This window comes from Struthio camelus, chromosome 3 (assembly GCF_040807025.1).
Source record: "Struthio camelus isolate bStrCam1 chromosome 3, bStrCam1.hap1, whole genome shotgun sequence".
In the NCBI taxonomy this organism is placed as follows: Eukaryota; Metazoa; Chordata; class Aves; order Struthioniformes; family Struthionidae; genus Struthio; species Struthio camelus.
In genome coordinates, this window is record NC_090944.1 from 38,482,628 (window position 1) to 38,508,440 (window position 25,813).

Here is a 25,813-nt window from a genome sequence, read left to right on the forward strand (position 1 = left end):
TAAATCTTTGTACTCTAAATCATTGCATTTTCTTGTTGGTAGTACTTAAAAAAATGAAACTGAGCATTGTTTTGCACAACATAGCTGTAGAAATGTATGCTCTCTTCTGCTGGAAGAAGCAGAAGTACTCTTGCTGCTTTCTACTGCTTCATATGTTATTTCTCTAATAAAGACTATCACAGTGTTGCCTTTTGCAGCTATAAGAGAAGCAGCATGCACCTTTCCTTAAAAAATATCTTTTACAGAATTGGCTGCTTCATAAATGAGCATTATTGATGACATTCCCCAGAATGATGCATCTAGCAGATGTTGAACCAATGAACTAAAATGAATTAATGTCCATACATTTTGTCATTCTCCATTTCCCTATTTGTCTATACTGTTGGACCCATTCCTTTTTTTCTTTGCCAATGAAATAAAAACAGGATTTCTCCTTCAGATTTTATACACTTAACTGAGACGCACAACTTAGTAGTTTGTTTTCAGTAGATCTCTATTGTCAGAGGAGAGATACAGACAATTCTAGAGCTAGACCTAGACCAAGTAAGATCAAAATGTATGTCTCTGCTGACTACATATTAAGATTGTGCTGCAACCTGAAAAGAAACAATTCAAAACCATACCAATAACATTACAACAGCAATGTAGTTAGATAGATATTAATAATAATGAGTTGAAAAACTGCTATATACCTATAAACATGCTTTTAAACACCACTGTTGTTCAGTGTGAGCTGCTGATGACCAGGTAAGTATGTAAAAGTGAACAATGACAATACTGTAGCTGGAGTCTCTGAGAGTTCAAGGCAGAGGCTTTGAAAGTGCAGAAACGTGGCTGCAGTGTGAAGCATACAAATAGCCAGTTACTAATATAAAATTGTGCAACAACCTAACGTAGATGCTTATAATTCATAGCATAGGTGGAAGTGCCTTTGAAGTCTATATAGGAATACAACAGGAAGAACTGATTCTGCCATACTTCAGAACTGGGTATTGCAGAGCTGATCATATTGTGCACTGTATTGCTACATATTTAAGTATTGTCTTATTGTCATTAAAGGAAATTGTATTTAGTACCTAGTCTAAGCTTTTGCTGACTGTGATTGGTCTGGTTACCTATATTTGAGGGCTGGCTATTAAACCTAGACACAACACTTGAGTCAACTAGACTCCAAACTCTGGAGGGATTCTACCTTCTTCAACCCAAGTATAAGCATCTGGGGATTTGTACACTTGCCGTTGTCTTTTCTCATTATACCAAAAATATTAATACATTTATCCTCATTACCTTCTGAGTAATGTTGTCTTCATGGAGCAACAGATGGACACTTCATTCTGTTATAACTGGGTTCCATTTTACATCTATTTTGTTGTGATGTAAACAATTACAGTGCATAAAAAGTGCAAAAATGGAAAAGAAAGATTTATAGAATTGCCAAAACCTTAATAAAACTTCTCATAACTGAAGGGGAGATCAGTGGAGAGAACCTGACTTGCTAATGCTATTGTTCTAGGTCTCTTGTAACAAAGTAGCTTTCTGTAATTTAGTATAGTTCAGGTGAAAAGATAACCATTTCCTCACTGCAGGATTCTGAGGACTTACAGTAGCTTATATTTGAGATCCCACACTTTTCACTGAAATTTAGAATTGAAATGAAGATTTACTTGCAATTGATTTTTTTAGTAGGTTACATCGAATATCAAAAATTACAAATGTTTATAATTTAGGTTTGCAGCATGAGGTTACAAACCCTTTATGACCACACTACACTATGAGATACAGATGCACCACCTGTAACACCATTATCCAGACTGCTCGTTTTGTAACTGTTAACAAGTACTGATTTTATGTTTTCTAACATACCCTGACACTGATACTGACCAGGTTAGGACAAATAATTTGTAAATAATAATAGAAGATAATGATTTATGATTACACTTGAAAAGTCAATTTTGTTTTTACCTTCTATGCAATTATTATTATATCTTTCAGCACTTTACAGATGCTGTTATTTTCCAAAATCTAGGTGTAGTGTGTGTACGCACAAATCAAGGTTTCTCGAAGAAGATCTGTTTTCCAGACAATCATTTTAATAAATGTTAATCGCGATATGATGTCCCTTAAAATATAATCTTTAAAAGTATTTAGATATTAACCATAGTCTCCCACTTCTTCCTTTTAAGAACTCATGATAATATGTTATATAGTTTGTGCTTTATCAGCTCGTGCCTCTTAAATCACATGAATAAGACTATTTACAATAAGCTGCTGAAAAATATCATTTAAATATGTAGTTCAGTCCAAAGCACATCATTAATGTCAAATGCTCTTTCAGCACAGTGAATTTATTTTCAAAGTAGGAAAAGATACCTATACTATCAGGATGAAAAAGAAGATACAAGAAAAATGGCACAAGATTTTTCAATGATTTAGAATACAGTGTAAATGTGCCTGGCCATATTAGAAGTATTAAATCTCTTTTATCCCTTTTGTAAAAAAGACAATTGTTATATTAGAATGCACTTGCTAGTGTAATTCATAATGAAATAGCAAGATAGGAAATTAACTGATCAGATGCATAATGTCATAAAGTCATAACTAATGAAACTAAGGTACTGAAATCAATACCAGTTGTTATTTGTGCTGAGATTCTTCAGCCAATTGTCTGACTGTGGCTGAGGGCTTTTGAGAAATGCAGCTTCTTCACAGAGTACTGAATACTGAGTATTGTAAAAGAGGACCTCATTATACAAATCTTCCTATATTACAATATGAAAAATGAACAATGAAATGTTCTGATGAGCAGATGGGTACCATTAGCTCATAGTCAGCTTTGAAACCATAGTGAGGCCTCTGAGAAATTGCCTATTTTCCTCCCTCCCTCCCTTTTTTCCTTCCTTCTCTTCCCTTTCTTACTTCTTCTCCTGCCTTTCTTCCTTCCCTCTCCTCCTTTTCTTCCTTCCCTTCTTCCACTCCCTTCCTCCTTCGCTTTCCTTCTTTCTTTGTCTTTGACTTCTTCTCTTTTCTTTCCCTCCTCCTTCCTCTTCCTCTTTCCCTCTTTACTTTCACTCCTTCTTTCCTTCGTCTGATAGTTTTCAAGACATTTGCAAGGAATTTTACCTCCCAGGCTTATGATGTTTAAACCAAAGTAAGTGGATTCCAGCATGGCATGTGCACACATACCGGCTCATGGAGTCCCATGCCCATTCTTGAGGCACATGCTTTGTCTGCTTTAAAACTAAGGTCACAGGCTATTTGGGAACTCTGCTTAGAGTTCAGGCTGTTGTTCTTCCTTTACAACAAAAATCAGCATAAAGCTATGTCATTGCTAAGCATAAGATTAGTGTGTCCTCATAATGTTTCCTGTTGATAACAGATGCTCTTGGCCTGCATAGTCATGATAATGGCCTCCTGAAATACCAAAAGGATGTTTAGCTGTAACGGCTCTTGTACTGCAAGGACCACAGTCTTGTATCATTTAATCAAGACAGTGCAGTCTTGTGTATCAGTGCAATTCAAGTGTTATTCGAGGACCTGTAGGCATACGACTTCATCATCAACAGGCATACCTTCTTTTGGACTTGTTTTAATTTACATCAGTTGTAAATGAATTTTCAGAAAAGGATAAAACACTTCTTAAATGTTTTTGCTATCAGCATTACCTCATGCTACTCCTTATGTCATTAGCATCTTTAGACAGTTACTCCATCAAATAAAGATGCGAGTCATTTTGGCTAACTTTTTAGCCTTGATACCTGCCAACAATTCCCAAATGTTATATCTCAGTTGGTTCATCTTCCTTCAAAGTAAATTCTCCTGCACATGCAGACACAAGTATTGAGGCTCTTGAATACTGCTTTCATCTCTCTTCTCTCATGGCTTTTGTAGAACTCGCTCTGATTGTGCCTCATAGCGTCCACTATTATCTCCACTGTCACAATATTAGATTTTCTTGCTTAAATAAAAACTAGTGTAGACTCCAGACTCTACAATGTGCAGTTCTTTTTTTTTTTCTTTTTTTTTTTCTCTATTCAGGGCAATTATGTGAAGTACCTGCTGGAAAGCACAGGGAAAAATTCTGTTTCTGTCATCAGCCCCTGCTGCCTCCAAGCCTATTTGGATAGAAACTTATGTTCTTAGACTGATATTCAAAAAGACCAAGGATCAAACATTTAGGAATTGCAATTGGACAACAGTTTTGCTTTTTTTTCTAATATCACTATTTTAAAGAGAAACTGAACTACAATTGCATTCAGATTAAAATGAGCAGAGGGATTTGTAAAGAGAAAATTTTATGAACAGCTGTGTTAAATATTTGAAGAAAATAGTGAGACTGGAAAGTGAGAGAAAAATTACCTTTACTTCTTCCAGAGGCAATAGTAAGAAAGAACCCTCTACCGTGTATTTTAATTCACTAAATAGTCAGTTAAATGACTATGAATAAGATAAGATAAAACAAAACTTGTGGCTTATAACATTTTTCACAAGACTTAGGCCCTATCAAATGAATGGATAACCACAAATAGTTTCCATGTTAATCAGTGTCCTATATTCATTCAGTCATGATGCAATCAATCAATCCTTTTTTTTTTTTTTTTAAGTGCCCTTGTAATGCAGGACTATATCTGTGAAGCCACAGACTTTAGTTTGTAGCAGTAAAAAGGACAGACAAAGCAAGAAGAGACTGATTATGAAAGAGAATACTTCTCTTTATACATAAATATCTAAAGGAAAAGAAACATCAACTTGAAGTAAGTCATCCTAAATAATACTCCTGGTAAAATTAGGTCTGGTGTAAAATATATTTTAACTAAATCCCAAAGAGAAAATTATTTTTCTGTACTTCCTTTTCCTGTTATTATCTATACATAAAAATAAACTATATAATTTTCAACTTTTAACTTTTTCTAGAACCTTACATTTTTGTGAATGGGTAAGTAAAAAGCTCCTTCCATCTAGAGAGAACATTTATTTGTCGTTCTTGAAACTTATGAACATTTAGATGTGTTTAAATCCTCCAAAGCCTCGTTAAACTACATTATAGTGTTGCATAGGAAAAAAAAGATAATTACTACAGTAGTTAGCAACATTTTCGTAAAACGAAGCATTTAGATCATTGCTGTGAAGTCTTGTTTTCTGACAAAGCTGATCTCACAGGAAATATGAGTTTTAAACTCTACTGAAATCTTGTTGTTAACGTATCATTTTAAAACAAGTTAGTGATATAATCTATTGACTGAAACCCATGGCAAAAATCACTGTAGGCCACAAAGTAGTGCATGCAATTACCCTTCTTTTTAATCTCAAAGTTATTATTGCTCTGGCATTTTTCTTTTTTATAGAAATCTTATTCTCCCAACTGTAACATCAGGCATAAAGTTTTAAGACTGCTATGTAAAGGAAGTATGAAAAAAAGTCTATGGCCCTGATGCAGGAAAGCACTAAGAAAAACATGTAATTGGATGTAGTTCCTACACTTAAAGCTATGCATGGGTGTATGCACTCTATAAGGCTCCATTCTTTTCCTGAAGTAAATGCAAGCTTCAGTCAACAACACATAGCTACTGAGAGTCATAGTTTGTGTTGTACTAGTTAGCTAAACAAGGCCAGAGCATGTTTTTTGGCCACAGAGAACAAATGGCACAATACCTTCATTTAAAACAGTATAAAATGAAGCATCTTAAAAATTATCACAGGTTGTGTTTTAATTGCTGATCATGTTTATTTCCATTCCTTGAATTATAACAAAAAAGGGAAAAACAGAAAGTTAGCAAGAGACACATTGCCCAGGGCAGTAAAGAAAATCCTGACCACAATGAAATGAAACGTTGCTCAAGAGTCCAGTGGGATACAGGATATTTCCAAGATTTTGTTCTTCCCTCTGTATAGAGCCAAGAGAAGAATAACTGCAGTCTTCCTTCCCATTCAAGCAGTAAAGACACCTAAGAGAAAAGATGACTTGGGCTTTCTTCATTCCTGTTGTTCAAAGGACAAATGTGTGAACTGTGAGTGTTTTCTATTTCTTTCTGCATCTTTTCACTTGCAAGAGGAATAGCTGTGATATAGTCATGTTTGATATATATTTATCATGGTAAGGATAAACATTCATGTTAGAAGAAGTAGAAGGTAATCAAGCAGGAGCATAATAGCTAAAGACTAGGAAGACATGAAATGACAGCTAAAACCCTCTTCCTTCTCTGGATAAAAAGGTTGCAGGAAAACTCTCTGTAGGAAAGTGAGACTACATAAAACAAACAGAAGGAGATAGTTCTTCATTGCCTGTGTTTCCCTTTCTCTCCAGCTCTGAGTGTTGGATGAACATCCCGGTTGTTTATGGATTTTCGTTTTTACCTTTAACCATTTCAAATTATAATAAAAAATGAGAAGATGCAGATAGAAATGTTGAAAGAAATAGAAAGGGTCGCTTATCTGGCATCAGACAATCATTTCTTAATACAGGTTTTTCAATGCAAAACCAAAACTATACAGATAGTTCTTCAAAGGGAAATGAAAGGTGATTACTTTTGTGATGTACACATCAAGTTTGACTTTTTTAATTGATAAGAAATGTATAGAATTACTGAAGAATTTAGTTTACAAAAAAATTTCTTAAATGCTGGTGAAGTTTCTTCTATGGTAACTCAAAATCTATGTATGCTTTGAATATGTGTATGTTTCCATGTATGCATTGTGCATGAAAGGCAAATTTAATAGATTCAAAAGTGAGGTTTCAGCTTTTCTCCTCAATTATTATATCAGCTAGAGATAAGAAGTGCTCAGGATTTACATTCTTTCTGGGAGAAAAACAGATAACATTAGAATTATGATTTATGACAAGTTTTTTCCCCATAATCACTGGGGAATAAAAAAGGTGAGATGCTTGCACAAAAACTGAAACCTGGGCAGCAGCCATACCTAGTGGTAGCACACGTGGAGGGAGGGCAGAGAATGATTTAAAACACTATTCCTGCCCTTCGTAATCCTGGCTAATCTCAGCTGCTAAGAGTTGCACTGAGTCTCTGCAGGTTTTTCCATGAAGGGAGGCTAGGGTGCAAAACTATTCCTTGAATTTCTGTCAGATAAGCCAGCTATCTCCTGCACACTATTTCAATAGATCTCACAACAGCTCATTGGTCCAACTTTAAACCACATTGCAGAGACAACTTAGCATGCCTGAGCTCCACTTGCCCCATACACCTGCCCCAGCATCTTGTTCAGACAAGAACCGGCACGGCCTTTTGCCACCAGGAGGGGGCAATAACTGGTGGATGGGTACTTGGCAGGGAGCAGCAGGGTCAAGCTGCTCTATAAGGAAAGGTCAGCAAGGAACTGGAAAGGCAGTCAGAATCCGTACCTTACCAGCAAGAACAAATTCCACAGTGCCCAAGCAAGAAGAGGAAAGCAGGTCTGGCAACAGTAGTAACCAGGCTGAGCCAACAGCCCAGGTTGTCAGGCAAGTCTGTAGCAGTGAGGCAGGTGAGAGGTCAAGCCAGAAAGTCAAGTCAATGGGTCAGGATCAGGGTCAGAATAAAGGAGGTACAAGACTGGGCCCAGGCATATTTGTGATATAGGCTGAGCTTAAAAGCAGCTCCCAAGCAAAGGTGAGGGGTGAGGGGGGCAGGTCCCTCCTTCTCACAACTTCTTCCTCACACAGCTCTTCTCACACAGCTCTCTGATTCAAGGCCACACAGTTGTATCACCAGCTGACCCTGAGCCCAGACAGCCAAAACTCTATGTGTGAAGACAGGCCAGACAATATTCTGAGCTGATTTAGTGGTTGAAATGGAGAGAAGGGCACAGATGAGTTCAGAGTGCAGTTTATGGATTTCCCTGACTTCTTCCCCTTCTGCTGCAATGGGTAAAACAATGGCAAATGTTCACCAAGTGCACCAGGTTGAAGGAGGCTTCACTTTCCCCCAGAATGTCTTAGTGAGGCTACACTTTTCATCTTTTTATTTATAACCTCTTCATCTGAGGCTACGTCAAGTATAGGATCTTCCTATTTAACTTATCCCAGTCTTGAGCAAGCTGACCATTTTCAGTTTTTTTCATGACTTTTTTTTTTTTCCCAATATTGAATAATAGATAATATATTTGGATACCCTGGGCAAAATTGGCTCTTTACAATCTATCTAACAACAGATCAGGATCTGTGATTGGGAACTCTGGGATGGCAGAGAGAGCTGGACCCCTAGCTCCTGAAAACTTTGAAGTCTTAGGCTGCATTTGTAGTAAAAAATAAAGTGGTCCAAGGCCTATTAGGACAAGTAGCAAGGCAAGGCATATGTTCTCAAGGTCTCCTGACCGCAGAAAAAAAATGAGCAGCATTTGGAATAGACCTTGGTAATCCCTAAAAGTTGCCCAGACACTGTCCAAAATGAACTATTTGGTCCATGCCAAAACTGTGATGTGGATAGGGTAACAAACTATATGGGTGATTGTATGTCACTGATGGTATCATGGCCCTGCTTAGTTTACTAGTAGAGATATAGTCTTAGACATCTTTAGTTAGGAGTCTGAGACTAGAAGAGGTCTCACAGATTCTGTGATTCTGAAGCAGTCAGAACTGCCCCACATCTCAAGAACTGCAGGTAGAGTTAATCTGATATGACAAATGCTATATATGGTCTGAGGACCTTCCAGTTGACAGGTGATTTCGAAAAATCAAGGGTTTTGACTACATTCAAACAAATGAAAATTCTCATGAACTTGGAACCAAGGACAGAAGCCCATCTACCTAGTATTGATAACTGATATACCTATTTCAGACACGTAATGGAGCAGTCTCTCCAGACTAAAGCCCTATGTTACCTCTGTAGTTTAAGTGATAAGGTAAGTGCCTCTGAGATTATTCAGAAGAGATCCTGTCAGCCTAAGTTAGGCATTTAAACTCAGGGACTGTCATCTGGAGCCTTCAAAAGCCCCTAGCTTTATTATTATTATTATATAAAAAAATCAGATACTTTAAGAGGAATATTTTATTAGGATCTTGCAGGTCTGGGATAGTAGGCACAGGGACTGCTGAGGAGCTGAATAGGGGCCCCTGTTTTATACTTAATATTTAATCTGAGATATCTGTGTAATTCTCACTGAGATGTGAGATATAAAGTTAGGATGGGAAAACTTAAAACCCATTTTTTCCTCACGAATTTAGAAAGTCTGGCAAAGAAAATCAAGTACAGTTGATGGACTTACATCTTTTAGAATCACAATTTGCAACCCATTTCTACCTCAATAATGCATTTAACAATAGCTTAGGATCCTTCTATCAAAATAAATCATAAACATTTCCTGTCCAGCTGCCTAGCTATCCAATTGGGGAGTGTCAAGAGGATGAGGCCAGCCTCTTCTCCGTGGTGCCCAGCAACAGGACAAGAGGCAATGGGCAGAAACTGAACCACAGGAAGTTCTGTCTGAACATGAGGAAAAACTTCTTTCCTGTGAGGGTGACAGAGCATTGGAACAGGTCGCCCAGAGGGGTAGTGGAGTCTCCTTCCCTGGAGATATTCAAAACCCGTCTGGATGTGATCCTGGGCAATATGCTCTAGAGGACCCTGCTTGAGCAGGGGGGAGCTTGAGGGAGGTTGGACTAGATGATCTCCAGAGGTCCCTTCCAACCTAAACCATTCTGTGATTCTGTGATTCCTATCTCTCAGGGCCTGAAAAATCCAACATTGAAACTACATCTTCAGCCTCCTTTTTTAAAAAACTAAACTAAAGCAGCTGTAACTTTAGCTTTAACCACAGTCTTGTGCATCTCTGCCCACCTCCAAATTTACTATTAGATTTGTCCTTCTTGGACATGCTTCAATACCTTATCCTAGTGTAAGATCTGCAGAATCCTTCAGTAAAATTGATCCTTCATCCTGTAGTCTCACCCTAACCTTTAGCTGTATCAATAGTCCATGATCTCACAGCTAGTAATAAACCATAAGATTCACTTACTGTCTGTACTAATATTAAAATTGTTTAGAACTATACTCTGATACTGGCCCCATTGGGACAGAATGTCTACATCCATTATATTAAACTCTATTAGACTCCAAAACAGCCAAAGTTCCTACTGGGAATAGCCCCTGGCTTACTCTCAAATATGCCTAGGATAGTTAGGGAAAGTAAGACTGGACAAGGTTAAAACCATTCTAGCAACCATGATAAAAATTAAATAGTGTGGGTGGTCCAAGTGTCCAAGAATGTTAACTGAATGACAACTCTTAATAAAAATAAATGTAATATAACAATAATATATAATAGCACAATATACCATTTAATAGTAGAACACTCCTTCATACTTTTAGTCTTGTTAACAACAATTACAGCAAGGAAGAATTCAATATTTAATTAAACTGATTAACTAGTGAATCCCTTTACCCTAACATGAATGGCATCTTTTTTGATAAACCAACTCCTAATCAATACCAGGATAGGCCATTCACTTCTGGTGATCTCAGAGCTCTCTCTCTAATATTATCAAGCTTGCAGGACACAGTGCTGAGCTCCCACCTTCAAGTTATTAGTTAATCAAGCCAACCACATAGCAATGCTTATTGCTTGCCTACACAAAATCTAATCAGATTAGCAAAGGAATGGATGCATTATTTGAGGGGAATGGTTTCTGAATATGTCTGGAGGACAGAGGGCTGAAAAACTCCGTGACCGATGAAACGAGCAAACCTGGTAATTGGGTTTTATTCTTTGAGGAAGAGATTATAAGCAGTTCTGCAAAACATAAGTATCTATGGGTAGGGAAGAAAGGAGATGAAAATGAGGTTTGTTACTGGATCACACAATGCTCGTTGTTCTAAGAGGAAAGGTGATGCATAGAGCCATCCACTTTTGTTTTTAATACAAGCAGTGGGTGGGGTCACAAGACCACAGTAAACTCACATCATACTTGTCTTGGGATGAATGAGATACATAAATAGATAACTCAAGTTCATTGCTCAGTTCTGTTGTTCCTGGAGGACTATAACAAATATCCAAACACACTATGACCTAAACTTCTTTATAATCAGCCAACCTTACATTGCTGCCAAACTTCCAGGGACCATCAGTTCACAGAACTATTTAAAGTGGTATTTCTTGTTACTACTGCAGGACTTTAAGACTCTGATATTAAATTAGTTCATTCACCCCTAAACCAATCATTCCTAGTAACAAGCCATTCAAACAGCCTTACTGTTTATAAATTTTCTCCGAGCCCTACTTTCCTGCAGTACTCAGTAATATCTAACTCTTTTGTACTTTCTTTCTAAACTATATTACCAGCCTTTTCCATATGCTTATCTCTTACCAGTCTTCCATGTAATCCTCCACATCTTATAAGTCAGCACTGAACATAGATTTTCATCTCCTTTCCTAGCCAGTTACCCTATACTTTATTTCCTACTAGCCTTTACTTACTGAGAACTTGCCTTTAGACATGAGTCCTGACACAAATCTGTTCTTTCCTAGTTATTCAGGGCTATTATGATCCATTTCCCAGTGACTTACCAACTGTAAGCTATTCAAATGCACCAGTTATCTTATGGTTGGCAAAAAGAGAGTCCCTGGATTCGGGGATAAATCTGACCCTTCTACTCCATACCTGTAACTCTATAACTGCTGTGTCTGTGATTCAGAGATCTCTAGTGATAGGCTAAAGTAAGAAATTCAGTATTTGAGGACAAATTACATCTCATCTGTCATTATTGCCATTTTAAATTTACCTCTCTTGAGGCAGAGATTACAGAAAATCAGTACAAATTATCTTTTGTAATTCTGCATATAAGGGTTTGGGAGATTTTTCTGTATAATGTGATTTACAGCTGGGAAACTTAAAATGAAATTGTAAACCTATAATCCTAAAGATGCTTTTACCTAAAAATACATTTTAGGCTCGTATGGAGAATTTTGTACAACTCTGCACAGAGCATATGAATTCTTATTAAGGGAAACAGTTAATTCATCATTATAATAGATTCTTAGAAAAAAATATTTAAAAATTATATTTTCTTTGCCATTATATCCATCTTTAAAAATTAAACTATGAAATATTCATACTTCTATACGATTGCAAATTAAAATACGAATTATCTCAGTCACACTTGCAGTAATGTCAAACTGTTGAAATATTTATATTTAGACATCTGTACAGGGAGAACACGGAAATGCTATTTAGGAGAAGGAGTTTTATAAAGACTTATGTCCATATTGTGGAAAAAGGTGTAAATGAAAGCTTATTTTCATTTAATGTTCTAGATATTTAAATATATTTATTTATGAAGAAAGAAAGAGTGAAAAAATTTGGTTTTTGTTAATACACTTAGTGACAGTGCCTACATTTCAATATCTAGAAACTTATTATAATTGGGGTAGCATCTAGGATAAGATCAATTATTCAGAGGAAACATAATTTGTTGCTCTGTAAAGGAGTGCTAGGGATGAGTTCAGTTCTAGATTAAAATACTTAAATTCAGGTGGTTATACAGCTACATGGTTAGGTAGAACTATGCATGCATGGGGTTTTTAAACTCTCACTATTTTCAATTGTAAACTAGCCAATACAGGTCAATGGGTCTTAGAGAGTGATTCAGCAGACCCTAAACATGAGCCACTTAGTTAATTAACTCTCTTAGCTCCATTTACTGTATTGACTAGGTATCCACTGAATAGAATAGGAATTGGGACATTTAGTTCATATGCAACTACCTGCAGGTAGGCACTTAAATTTAAGAATCTTAACTTTGTAGATGACTAGCTGAGATACAAACCAATGCTAGCTCCAAGATGACATCAATCACACCACTCTGTATGTCTTATCGGGGTGACCACACTATGGGTTCACAGGCTTAGCCATTCTGCTAAAACTGCTTGTTAATAATGACTGAATAGTATGCTTGAAGAGACTCACTTTTGCGCACTGAGGATCTGAGAATACAAGCTGTTCTCAAAGGATAATCTCTTGCCATCTCTAGTTATTTAATGCAGAGTCCATTGGTGTTACAAACCAGGGAACACACATGAACATTTGATATCATTATATATCAGAGATGGATGTATATGAGACACAAGTTAGGTAACTCCAGCAAATCAGTACTTTATGTTACAAATATCATTATAGAAGGTGTTAATTTTCAAATAAGAATCTTGTTTTTTTTAATAAAAATATTTAAAAAATTGAGTTGCTACTCTCAGATTTGACAGTAACAGCCCTGGACCTCACCTTCTCAAAAAGTGTCTTTATTGCATTCTTCATTCAACTTTGTTCAAAAAACAACTCTTTGATAGCTAGCTCTTTGAGCTAATCTAAATGAAATAATTTTCAACTCCAATGACAAAGCTGTCAATACTAATTTCTATGTTCTTATATAATAATATTTTAACTAGCAAATGAAGCTATGAATAATTTGAATTAAATACTTTGGCATTATTTTGTGTAGCCATTATAAAAAATGACTAATTAAACCTAGGTGCATTTAAAGACCTTTTTCAGACATAGGATAGCATGAGGTCATTGCATACTTTAGCATCCTCACTTAAGTATAAATATTTTATTGTTTGTAACATAATTTGCCTGTTGACACAGAGGACATTATTCTAGTACGTTACGCTACAGATGAACAGTATGAATTCTACAACAGAAGGCATAAGAATTGTACTGGGAAAAAAATACCACATTAATAAATTTTATTCCTTATTAGTGTTGATTCTAAAGGTAAGCAATAATGTTCCAGTGTGTCCCAGTACACTACTTTGAATAAACAGCTGTGCATACAATATAGAAGATACACTGTTGCAGATAAAAACAGAAGGATCGATATCTTGACTGGAACTCAACAGAATCTTATACTATTCGTTAAATACTATTTAGTATTTAAAGGAATCTCACTTATGATGAAGAAAGATGCATTTAATGAGTTTATTGCATGGGTAATTTGTAGTCCTATTGTGGTCTTGTGACCCTAGACCGCAAATGTTGCTTACATGAACATATTCTCAAGGCAGCCTCACAGTGGCTCTGAGCTGCTCTCTCTCCAAAACCTAAATCTATCCTTAAACTGAACCCTAACCCTAACCCTAGGCTTGGTCTCAGCCCTAGCACAAGCACTTGTGAGAATTCCTGGATTAAGAACCTCTCGGGACAATTCTTTTTGCAGCATGGTTCTTCCTTTCACAGCCCATTTGCAACACCACTAAAACTGCAGTTCTAGGCTTTCGCTTTCTCTTGAACCTCATCCTAACCATAATGTTGTTAGATGCAACACATGAGCTGCCAAACTGTTTATTGTGAATATATTCTCACACACTGGACATTATGTTCAACTGTCCTGTAGGCAAACAGTATGCCAAAAAACTTTCCATCTTTGGGTTACTACTTTGATTACTTGTTTATTTGAATCCAAAGGTCATTTTCTCAGAACTATCTTCAAATGATGGAAAGCAGTTAAACGTGGAAAAAAGAGGCAGGGATGTCCTTCTGTAGCATGCAAAAGCTAGTTGCACCCATAATTTTGTAGGAAAAGAAAAAAAAAAAACCCTTTCCTGAAGCAGAATATTTTAGAAAATTATTCATTTGAAAAAAACACTTTAGGAAAAGGGATTTAGTTTCTCCTGAACCACGCTATCTCAGAGTTATTCTGAACAACACAAGTGATCAAATATCTGTCTTCATAGTAAATAACTGCTAAGTGATGATGCGTTCTATGGATGTTAACATATGGTCCAAGTACATCTGGATCTTGGCTTTTAATGAATTTTGAGACAACAATTTAAAAATAATTTTCCTACGTTTTTACTTCAAAATAAAACTGTTATTAAATCACTTCATATACACGAACTTTTTTCATCCATATTTTTAAGTTGAGGTTGGTGCCAATATTGGCAAACATCATGCTTTTGCATAACTGAAGAGAAAAGATCAGCAAAAAACATTTTCTGAATTAAGCCATCTTTTGGTATTCTGCTTTGGATTTCATCAGCTAAACTATTCACTTATCACAGCTCAAGCATACATCCCTGAAGGGTATTATAGCAGTATACTCAAAATCTTACGGCACTCACAAATGTTTGCACATTGCCATCTATTTCAGAGTTATTTTAGAACTGACAGTCTTACTTCTCTTATAATTGGGCAATTTCCATTCCTACTGTAGAATCAAGTATTGTTATTCATCTCATGATCTGTAATCTTCTCCATTTTTTTAAATAATTTATTACAATTCATTTTGTTAAAGGCTTACCAGTTGGCATATTGAATTAGTATGTCAGTGAAATGTACAATTTACTGTCCAAGGTCTTGATTTACATTCAAGCTTGGGAAAGGTTACTGGAATTTGTCCTAACATAACTTTCATAATAATGAAACTTGAGTGCAAGTTAGCTAACTCCTTTACAGAGACCAAAGGATCACTAAGCTACTCAGCAATTGAAGCTATTCTGTTCAGTAATCAAGATTAAATACACGAACCATACATGTCCGGTGTTATCCCAGAATAATTATATTTGTCTATCAGACACTATTATCAGAGATATACTCATTCTACTGAAATTGATTTATTAATCAATGATGGTTTCCTAATAATAAAAGTAAAGAGCATTGTCTGATGTAAGAAGGTTATCAAAACTCACAGGAAGTTTTAAAAAATAGATTATTGAAGTGTGCAATAAAATCATCCCAGGAAAGTACTTTTAAGAAAGCTAAAATCTACTAGATCAGATAAACTAATTCATGTCATTTGGTGTAACTCCAATAGGTTTTTATTATGTACATATCTTTATTATTAGGTAAAGTAGATTAATCTATATCGTGCTTGTATAGTCAGATATAGCTATTTGCATTAGAATTATCTACCAGTCAAGTGATTATTGCCTGGACTGCTTTAGCCTCAATGAAATATGAAAAGCACTGTCATTTATTCTCACCATCTGACTTAAAGGATTTAACTTAACTCTTGAACCCAAAGGCTCCCTAGTAGCTGAAGTGGACTCAGCTCCTCAGATCACTCTCTGGAAATACCATGACCCCTTGAAAACTTAGGGTCCTGATTAAGGTACCCAAATTAAACACAATATGAAAGAGTTGTTGTGAACTCCGTATTTAACTGTCTGAGTTAAAACAAATACTAAAGAAGTGCGTATAGTAGTTAGATCAGGAAACAGGGAGACAGGCTTCCCATTTTTATTTTCATGTCTGGATCATATGTGATTGACAGATGTTGTGGTCTCTGGCATGGAACAGGAATGTAGTCTGGAGAAGAGCTGAGTCTCTTAATCATCAGATCAGTTTCACCTGTCATTAAGTTGCCTCACTCGGTTACACAGAAAATAAGGATAAGTATTATCTGTGGATCATGGTGAAAGTGCAGGAGAATAAAATTTCTATAGAAGACTAGTTTATGACAGAGGTGAAAGAAAACAAGGATACTGAGGAAAACCAAAACTGGGCACGGTATTCTAGATGTGGTCCACTGAGTGCTCAGTAAAGGGGGATGATCCCACTCTACTGGTTATGCTCTTGTTAAAGCTGGTCATGATAGACTTGGTTTGCTGCCAGGGCACACGACTGGCACATGTTCAGCTCACTGCCCACTAGGACCGCTAAGCATGCTCAGCAGAGCTGCCAGTCACTCACCAACCTATACTGTTGACAGGGGTTCTTCCTTCCCCGGTACAGGGCTTCTCGTCTTTGCTGAATTTCATAATGTTTCTGTCGGCCCCTATCTCTAGCCTGTGCAGGTCTTTCTAGGTGGAAGCTCTGCACTCAAGTATATTGACTGTTCCTCCCCAGTTTGCTGACATTTGCAAGCTTTACGGACAAGCATTCCATCACTTCTTCCAAGTAATTCAAAAGACGTTACACAGGATAGGTCCCAGGACAGACCCCTGCAGTAATCTGTTTGTTACTGGCCTCCAGGTAGAGCATGACCCAAGAACCACTATCCTCTGAGCCCAATCATCTAACCAGTTCTTTACCCATCTAGTTGTCCATCCATCTTACCTGTAATGTCCTAACTTGCATACAAGAATATTGTGGGGCACTGTGTCAAAAGCCTTGCTGAAGTTAAAGTAAATGATATCCACTGCATTTTATCATAGAAGTTAATCAGGTTGTTCAGACATTATTTACCCTTGGTAAATTCATGCTGAGTGTTCCAAATCACTTTCTTCTCCTTAATGTGCCAGAAATGTGTTCCAAAAGAACTTACTCCGTGATTTTCTCAGGGACTGAAGTAAAGCTGGTAGGCCTGCAGTTCCCTGGATTGTTCTTTTGTCCTCTTTTGGAGACGGGCACAAATTCTCACATGAATAGGAGTATTCAGTCATAAAAATAATGGCTTGTCTAATGTTCGCTGTTTGTTGTTAAGATATAATAAAGATTTTCTTATAGGAAGCAGTGAAGAAAGGCTTGAGAGATCAGTTAATGAACTAAGCAACTAATACAGACTAAAAAAACATAACTGATATGAATGTATACAACTGTCAGTCCAACAGGGCATTCTGTTATAGTGAATACAATAACCTGAACGAAGTAACCTTTACCTATTCTAATAAAAAAAAGAATGAATACTTGTAAATAATATATAATATTATTATATTTTTATTTATGTCTCAACAATTTACAGTGACGAGAATATTTCATATTTTCATTCAAATCTTGTAAACTGGATACTGCCAGTCTCTTACCTCATTTTAGGAAAAAGTATGCCAAAGTTTATAAAATCTTAAATATCATTTGCGCAATCCTGGCACCAAATGGATCATCAAAAGAAAGGAATGCTTCGAATTTGCTGCCAGCTTCACACAATTAAAATAGCATTCTAGATGCAAGATTAAGAATTATAGAACTCATCTTGACTGAGAATATAATGCAGCTACAGTGGAATAACAACTGAAAAATGTCAGTTTTCATAAACAAGGGTTTTTTTATTATTATTGAAATCACCTTAATACTGGCAGACAGTTTTACACAGGATCACAGGAAGAAATGTAGACTCAAAATAACCACATTCAGTCAGAAAATAATTGCAAAACCATACTGTGTGTTAGCCAATCAACCCTGATGCAAGGAACTCTGACATACTTCCCTGTTACAGTGGGAGCTGAGGTAAATTTTATCAGAGCAGGAAAAAGAGGTAAATTCCTGAGAGTCTACCTCTTCCTCCTGTGGTATTATTCTCAGAGACAAGAAAGGACTCTCCATTTCCTTGTAGGTAGCTAGAAAAGAAACAGGGAGCTAATTCTCACTCACAGTCTCCTTTCCTCAATGTAAATTGATGTTCTTTCCAGATGCCTGGAGACTACACTACAATGATTGCTGCCATACCTCCCTCACCAGAATTGAGTGTATTGAACTATTTTCATGTCACTGTGGGTTCAGGTTCTCTGTATCTGGAAAGGTGTTCTCTCCCCGACCCTGATTATGCTTTTCTCACACAAGCATCTTATCTGTCAAATTAATTGTAGTAAACTGATTAGCTTCTGAGAGGTTTTTTTTTTTTTTTAAATCAAGAGGCACTCCACTAAATCATGAGATTATAGACTCTTGAAATTGTTTCTACCTTATTTCTCTAGCATATCTATTAAGAGAATACAAAAACTATGAATATAGATAGCATAATAATCCTAAACCATCCAGTAATCACTTCTGACACTATTCTTGGAAACTCTGTATTTGAGAACCAGTGAGTTGGAGATTAAAAGTCTTCCATTGTCATATCACTGACAGAAGGCAGATCCTCACAGACGAGATCCAAGTATGAAAAGCCTCTATAATTTCTACAGTTTTGTTAGTCCACATGAATCCTTTAGAATAAAGGACTTCAAGCAAGCCAAATTCAAGAAATCTAACAAACCTGGAAACTGTGCAACAATCATTTAAAATAACTATTTCAGTAAAACAGAAGTTCACACTTACTTGTGCAACCTAGGAAATAAAGGTGTTTCTTACCTGTAAAGCCTTTGTCACATTCACAAAGAAAAGTGTTTGGAGTAACATTGCTGCAGTTACCGTTGAAACATGCATGTGGCTGGCACTGTCCAACTATTTCTGTACAATTTTTACCTGTTTAAAGGAGATAACAGAAAGAGTGTACTTTGTAAATATTTATATTTTTCCATAAATGTCAAATTTATATGTAAAATAAAACATTTTATTAGATATATAGGCCAGTAGATAGGTAGGTAGGTAGATATTTGTGGTAATATTGATCACACCACTGAAAACCACTGAAGCTTTAAAGTAAGGCAAAAATATGCTGGGCTGCTGTAATACTAGCTACTGCATTCAGCCTCATCTGCCATATAGTTACAAATTTGCACATAACTTAAAATCCAGGAATGCTAAAGGTACAGTAGGTATTTATTTCTTTGTGACATGAATGTAGGTTATAGTTTCTTCCAGCGTTAGGAACAAAGACCTATTCTCAGGTAGTGTCAAGTTTGAATTGATTTTTCTTAATATGCAGCTTTGTTGAAATCACTCTTCAAATTATAAACTGCTTATGCTATTACAGCATATGGGTCTAAATACCATATAATTAGGCTTGCCATTTGAGTTGTTGCTATGGTATTATTATTCACATTTTGTCAACTTTTCTACTTTCTAATATATTTTATATTATGGGAGAAACTCTTTCCTCCCTTACACTTGCATAACCACAACCATAATACTTAATGGTTTAATATTCTAGTTCTTCTTGTTTACATACATCTTATTTACTGAACTAATACTGTCAGTACGAAGTGATGGTATAAGCTAACACTGTACCATATAGGCTAGCAGAATATTTCAAGCATTGCTTGACAGAAGCATTAAGCGTGGTCACTGGTTTTCATAGAAGTGCTTATGAATCGTTCCGTCAATTTGAATTAAAGTAGTGCTAAGCCCTTGTTGTTACTGTTTTCAAAGCATCTTACACAGTTACCCCTCAGAGCTCTCAAAGGATTTAAAAAGCATACTGCATCAATGTTTTCTACCATGAATGTTTTCCACAATTTTTACTAAACTCTGAATAATTATGAAAAATACTCTTCATTACACTGACATATTCATATCAGCATAATCTTCTTTTTGCAAATGCATTAGTAAAAAAATTATTATGCCATTTGAAAGTAATCAAAAATAAATTATAGCAAACTTAATGCAATATAACCTTTGTTTCTCTGTTCTGTGAACCTCATTTGTTCCTGACTCATCAGCTGTCTCTCACAGCATGGCATTGCTATTGGGACAGTACAGAACTACAGTTCACACAAGGAACATTGCTAGGATTCTGCTCCACAAATTTAGAAAGAGCTACATCACTTCTTTTTGTGATGTAAATGATTACTTTGGTTACTTTTTAAAGGATTCCTGAACTCCACTGATCTGAATGCAGTAAAAAATATACCCACAACTTCCTTCATCCCCTTCTCTTCCTCTTTGAAATGAAGAACATGGTTAGGTAAGAAGAACATGGTTAGGTAAGAATGTATGTAAAAATTATGTAGTCTCTGGTAGACTGATCCTAAACCCAAATTCAGTTCTCTCAATGGACTTGGGAGAAAAACCTGGTGAGAAGTACTGCAATATTTCCTAGATAGAATTAAGTGAAGTTTTTTATTTGCAAAAAATGTCATTTGGTGGCAACAGTAGGTTTAAAAAATTCCTTTTGAAAGGAACTTTATAAAGCAAAAAATCTGGAAAAGGCTAAGTGTTTTATTTTGCTTGCATTCCTAATTAAGTTTTTGACTTTTCAACTGGATACAAATTCTGATTTTGTAATTTTCTCTAATTTGATTACAAAAGGCTTGAAACTGAAAAAGGAGTTAGCATGGCAGGTCGAATGATATTTTTATTCCAGCCAAACCATTTCCTGTTTTTCAGCATTTTGGTTAGGCAACTATGTTCAGTTGGTCTGACTTGAAACAATTTCTATTATTTGGTGAGAGAGCTTGAACTGCTAAGCAAACAGATAACAAAATCTGTTACTTATGTAAGTACACAAGTACTTGCCTTAAGTACATCTGCTTAAGTTGCTTAAGTGGGAGAGAAGCATGGGGAAAAGTTATTTAGTCTTTCCCCACAATGCATGCATCAACGTAAGTGGGTAGAAACTGTCTTTAAATGGTGGCACAGTCTCCTGCAGGAGGCTACGTGTAAAAGAGACTTAGTGCAGTGTGGTAGTGGCGATGGGCAATCAAGCTACAGAAAAACTTTGCTAATGATGCACTTTTTTACTATACGTTAAAGAATACATATTACCTATGTAATATTTATTCCTAGAAGAAAACAAAATACCTGAAAATTGCGGAGGACAAGTGCATTCATAAGAATCTCCAGGAAGCTGTGATATCGCCTTACAGGAGGCATGGTTGTGGCAAGGTTTAGTGGAGCACATATCAAACTTCTGGCAGAATCTTCCAGAGTACTGTGGGAAACAATGGCAATTATATGCGTTTTCCCAAACATGGCTTAGACATCTTCCATGTCCAGAGCATAACGGTGCATGTGGAGACTGTTGGCAGAACTGCTGCTTCACAGTTACGTTCAGACGAAGGCCCTTGTTGCACAGCAGCGGGCCATTGGGAAGCCGCTCTGCAAAGTAATGAGTTCCAGCACCGAGCCATTTGGGGTCAACTTGGTGCAGCCCTCTGACCTGGCAAACAAAAATCAGCTGCTCTTGAAGAATATCAGTTTTAGGGCAAGTAATAAATTCTTCCCTGGAGACATTTGCCAAATTCTTTCCAAGCAGTTGAAAGGATGGCTCAGAGGAGATGAAGAGGCTGTCACCTAACTGAAGCTGTAAGGGACATATTTGTGGGACAAGGAGATTTTGCTCTTCTGAGATGTTCCCAGTAACACTTTTATCCATATTCCAGCACTCTGTGTAAAAGTCTGAGCAGATGTTTTCCCTTAGTGTCCATTCTATTATGCTGGGTTTTGGTTCCATTCGCCATTCGACAGTCATTTGCCTCTCACATGTTATCTGTCCATTTACAGTGTAGATTTGAAGAAAGCACACTACTAGGAGAACTGTTGATTTTGCACTCATTGTTTCATGTGGTAAATATGAGTCTCTGCTCACAACTGCAGCGTTACTGAAGATAGCTTTAGAACACTTGTTGCCTAAGATTCCTTTGTATTTTCTTTCTTGTTGCATCTTAGAAATTCAAAGAGAGAAAAACATTACTGTTTACACACCAAATACAGTAAAATATCAAAGCCACATTAAAAAATATACAACATAAAAAATATACAACAAAGCAAGGTCTGCGTTTAGTTACACTGATGCAAAACTGGAATAAGTCTGCTTAATTGATCAGCGTTACATCAGCGTAACTGAAGTCAGAATCTATTCCTAATTCTGTTTCTGCTAAAGATTTGATTTGCACTTGGCTGGCAAATGTACTAACATATGAAAAGAGAAAAAACTTAAAATCACCCTTCCACTCTTCCCTCCCATATTTTTGCCTCTGTGTAGAGGTAAAATAAGCTTGATAGAGACTGAAGATAACCAAGGTCAGATAAGACTTCTGTGACAAAACTGAGAAGTAAACCAGAACATCTAAGCCCTAATCATGAATTTTAACCATATATGTTTTTCCTGATAATGACATATCATTAGTTTATGGTGAAAGTAGATATTCTGAAGATGCAGATATATGAATTATGGCTTCAGTAAAGAAAATATGCAAACACACCTTTTCTGTCTCTCTGTCTCCGTCTCTCTCTTCTTTTGCTTCAAAGTATCTTTCACTATTTGAGTCGATGTATTATTGGACTCTACTAGTAGATCTTCGTGCATGTGAACCTGGCCAAATGGCCTTTGTGCAATGGAGTGATCACCTAAATACTATTTAAGCCTTCGAAGAAACTGTGAACTACGACTAACTAGTAGTAATAAAAGCTTACTTTTGCTTAGCAGTTTAATGACTTGTGAGGGGTGAGACATCTAGAGATTGAACCCCAACTCAGTAGTACACTCATGCTACTAGGATAAAGCCTCTTTCCACCACTCCTCCTAAAGCAGGGTAAGCGTGCAGCCAGGCATACAAGAACTATGAGGCCCAGAAAATGAGTGAAAGAGCTTGACTCAGACTTCAGGTTTGGGGTATTAAACTCAGAAGGGGTAGAAAGTAGGTTTTGCTCTCCCTCCTAGAACAGTTTTTGTTTTCATTTAGTTACTGAGTACCAATTCTGCCTTCAAACAGTTGAATATACTAACCACTTAGCTCCATAGCCACGCAAGTATGCTAATTCCTAATTCCTGTCTCTGTCTCTCTCTTTCCACCCTGGGAACTAACTCCCTATAGAGCAAAAGAAAGAATATAGATCTGCAAGAAAATGACTATCCTTGTTACACAACATTCAAAATCTTTCTATTCTGAGACATTCCGTTATCTTCAGAATCACATGATAATCAATGACAGCATTAGATAATGTGCTAGCAAATGTGTATTTTGGATCATATAGAAATTTTTCTTTTAAACTAGCAGTGTTGAACTATTATATCCATTATAGCTGTTATTACCTCTGTGGCTATTATCAGATGTAAAAGTCTATGTTCTATATTATTGAATATTTAGAAATCCCACATTCAGTAACTCATCTTTACACACTTTTTTCATAATGAGATTTTGTCAGGTGTTATTAAAATATATGTTTATAAAAGGTTATCTTTCTTTTTAGATACCTGGAAAAGAAAGCTATGGCATGCTTAATATGGAAGAATCTTTGCCCATCTGTAAAATATTTTGCCTTTCATCCATGCAATGGATATTCATAGTTCTGATATCATATACAGGCTTTATGTTTACTGATAAAGAAGGGTGCTTCCTCATAAAGGTATATTTGTACAGACTAAAACTCCCTCTCTCTCTTTTTTTTTTATAATAAATAATCAGGATCATTATAAATGTTGATACTCCCTGTCCTTTGAAAAATTCATTATCAGTCTTCAGGTAGCTGAAGCAGATTACTGTGGGAGTATAAGAATTTCAACAATAAGAAGCTGAAAACAGCTTATGAAAGTAGCGGGAAACCAAGGGTAGAAATACATGGAAAATAAATATCAAGAGAGAATAAAGATTGGTTTCTTAGTGATAAAAACGGGAGAAAAAATGTTCAATAATGAAGAGCGAGAAAAGTAAACAGGTAAGTATGACGCAGAGTTAGAAGACTAACACACATCACAATAAAAATCAACAAAGAAAATAAAAAGCCACAAGAATATGAATGATAGAACATGACTATGTCATAAATCATGAGACAAAAAGATGTCATGAGATGAAAATTGAAAGTGATTATAAGAATTATCATATTTTAGGTCTGAATTAGGCAAGAAAATTTGCCTACCTATAACCCTATATGCTTCCATATAATTGCTAAAGACTAGGTACTTTTATCTGTTTTGCAACAGCATCGAGAAAAATCCAGGACTAGGACTTGTATGGACACATAGTACGATACTGCGCTTGAAGAGGGAACAACTCTAAACAGAAAAGTTTCAGAAGGCTAAGTGAAAAGAAGCATAATATTCTCCTTTTTACTAATGGAGAACTGAAGCAGAAAGCTTAATGTGTGACCCCCGGGAAGTCATCTAATGGCAAAAATGAATCCCAGGTTATTTTTATTCCAGCTCAATATCTTAATTTCAGGCCACATTTGTATTAACTATAATTTTTATTAATAATAATTATTAAATTTGAATGATAAAAATAAAATTCACTTTAAATGAAATTTGAGAAATACCCACAGAATCTCTCTCTCTCTCAAAAAAAAAAAAAAAGAAGAATCTATTAAAGAAGACAATAAATCAGCTCATGTTGAAGAAGACTGTGTGTGCATGCCAGGGCCCTAAGCATGCTGCCCTCAGTCCCCACACACACTCTGTTTTTTGGTGGCCTGTGCTGAGGGTTGGATGTGCTGTTGGATGATGTGGCTGTGACCTTGGATCAAACTTCTATGAGAAGAGCTGACAGGCAGCTGTGGGGGTCTTTCTGGGGTCTCCCCACTGCACTTGGGAGCTGCATTAAAGCTCAGGCACTCACCTGTGGTCCCTACCTGAGCTATGCTGTAGGTAGACCTGTACCTGCCCTTGCACCTTGCTTATCCAAACCCTGACCATGACTCAAGCACTTGACTTCCTGGTTTGACCTCTGGGCTTGTCTCACCACCAGGGTCACGAAGCTGTTGGCTGACTCGGGGCATGGTCACCAGACCGGCTAAGGGCTGCTTGCGTGGGCATAGTGACATTGCACTGCTTGAGGGTGCAGCCACTGCCCGGCCTGCCTTGCCATCACCCTCCACTCCTGGCTGTCTCCCTTACAGGACAGCCCACTCTTACTTCATCTCTGAAACATTGATTTATGCTCATTTTATATCCCATGCACATTTTAAAACATCAAACATATTACTTAATATGTAAAGTATCCATAATATAGGAAATGCCTCAGATTATATTGCCTGCATAATTTGACTTCCAACCTCTGTGTGCTTTACAGTATGCATTAATTGCTTTGATGACATACCAAGTTGTCCTTTACTCCCTTACCCTTTTAGTCACAGAATGAATAATCCTTAGGAAATGATGCATTATTTATGCTTATCTTCATCCTTCACAAATGATCCTTTCTTTATTAACTATACTCCATCCCAAACTTACCATGTTTGCAGAATTATTAATTTACTAATATGATTTTCTAGAACATTGAACATGCTAGGGAGTTAATTTACCTACACTTCAAAATAAAGACTCATTACTTCTATTTTATAGGTAAGCTATAGCTACAGACAGAAGCAGCAGTGACACAACCAGCATTAAAGATATCAGGGCTTTCTGCTGGCTTATGT

General features: G+C 36.5%; 1 protein-coding gene across 1 annotated transcript in view; it reads right to left on the reverse strand.

Moving 5' to 3' along the window:
* Positions 1 to 25,813, reverse strand: part of EYS (eyes shut homolog) — a 1,042,686-nt gene that overhangs the window by 913,764 nt on the left and 103,109 nt on the right. Inside the window, exons 3-4 of the mRNA XM_068937477.1 lie at positions 21,260 to 22,121; positions 18,929 to 19,042 (exon numbers count right to left, since the gene is read on the reverse strand). Of these exons, the coding sequence (XP_068793578.1) occupies positions 18,929 to 19,042; positions 21,260 to 22,121 (976 nt within the window). The remainder of the gene's footprint in view (positions 1 to 18,928; positions 19,043 to 21,259; positions 22,122 to 25,813) is intronic.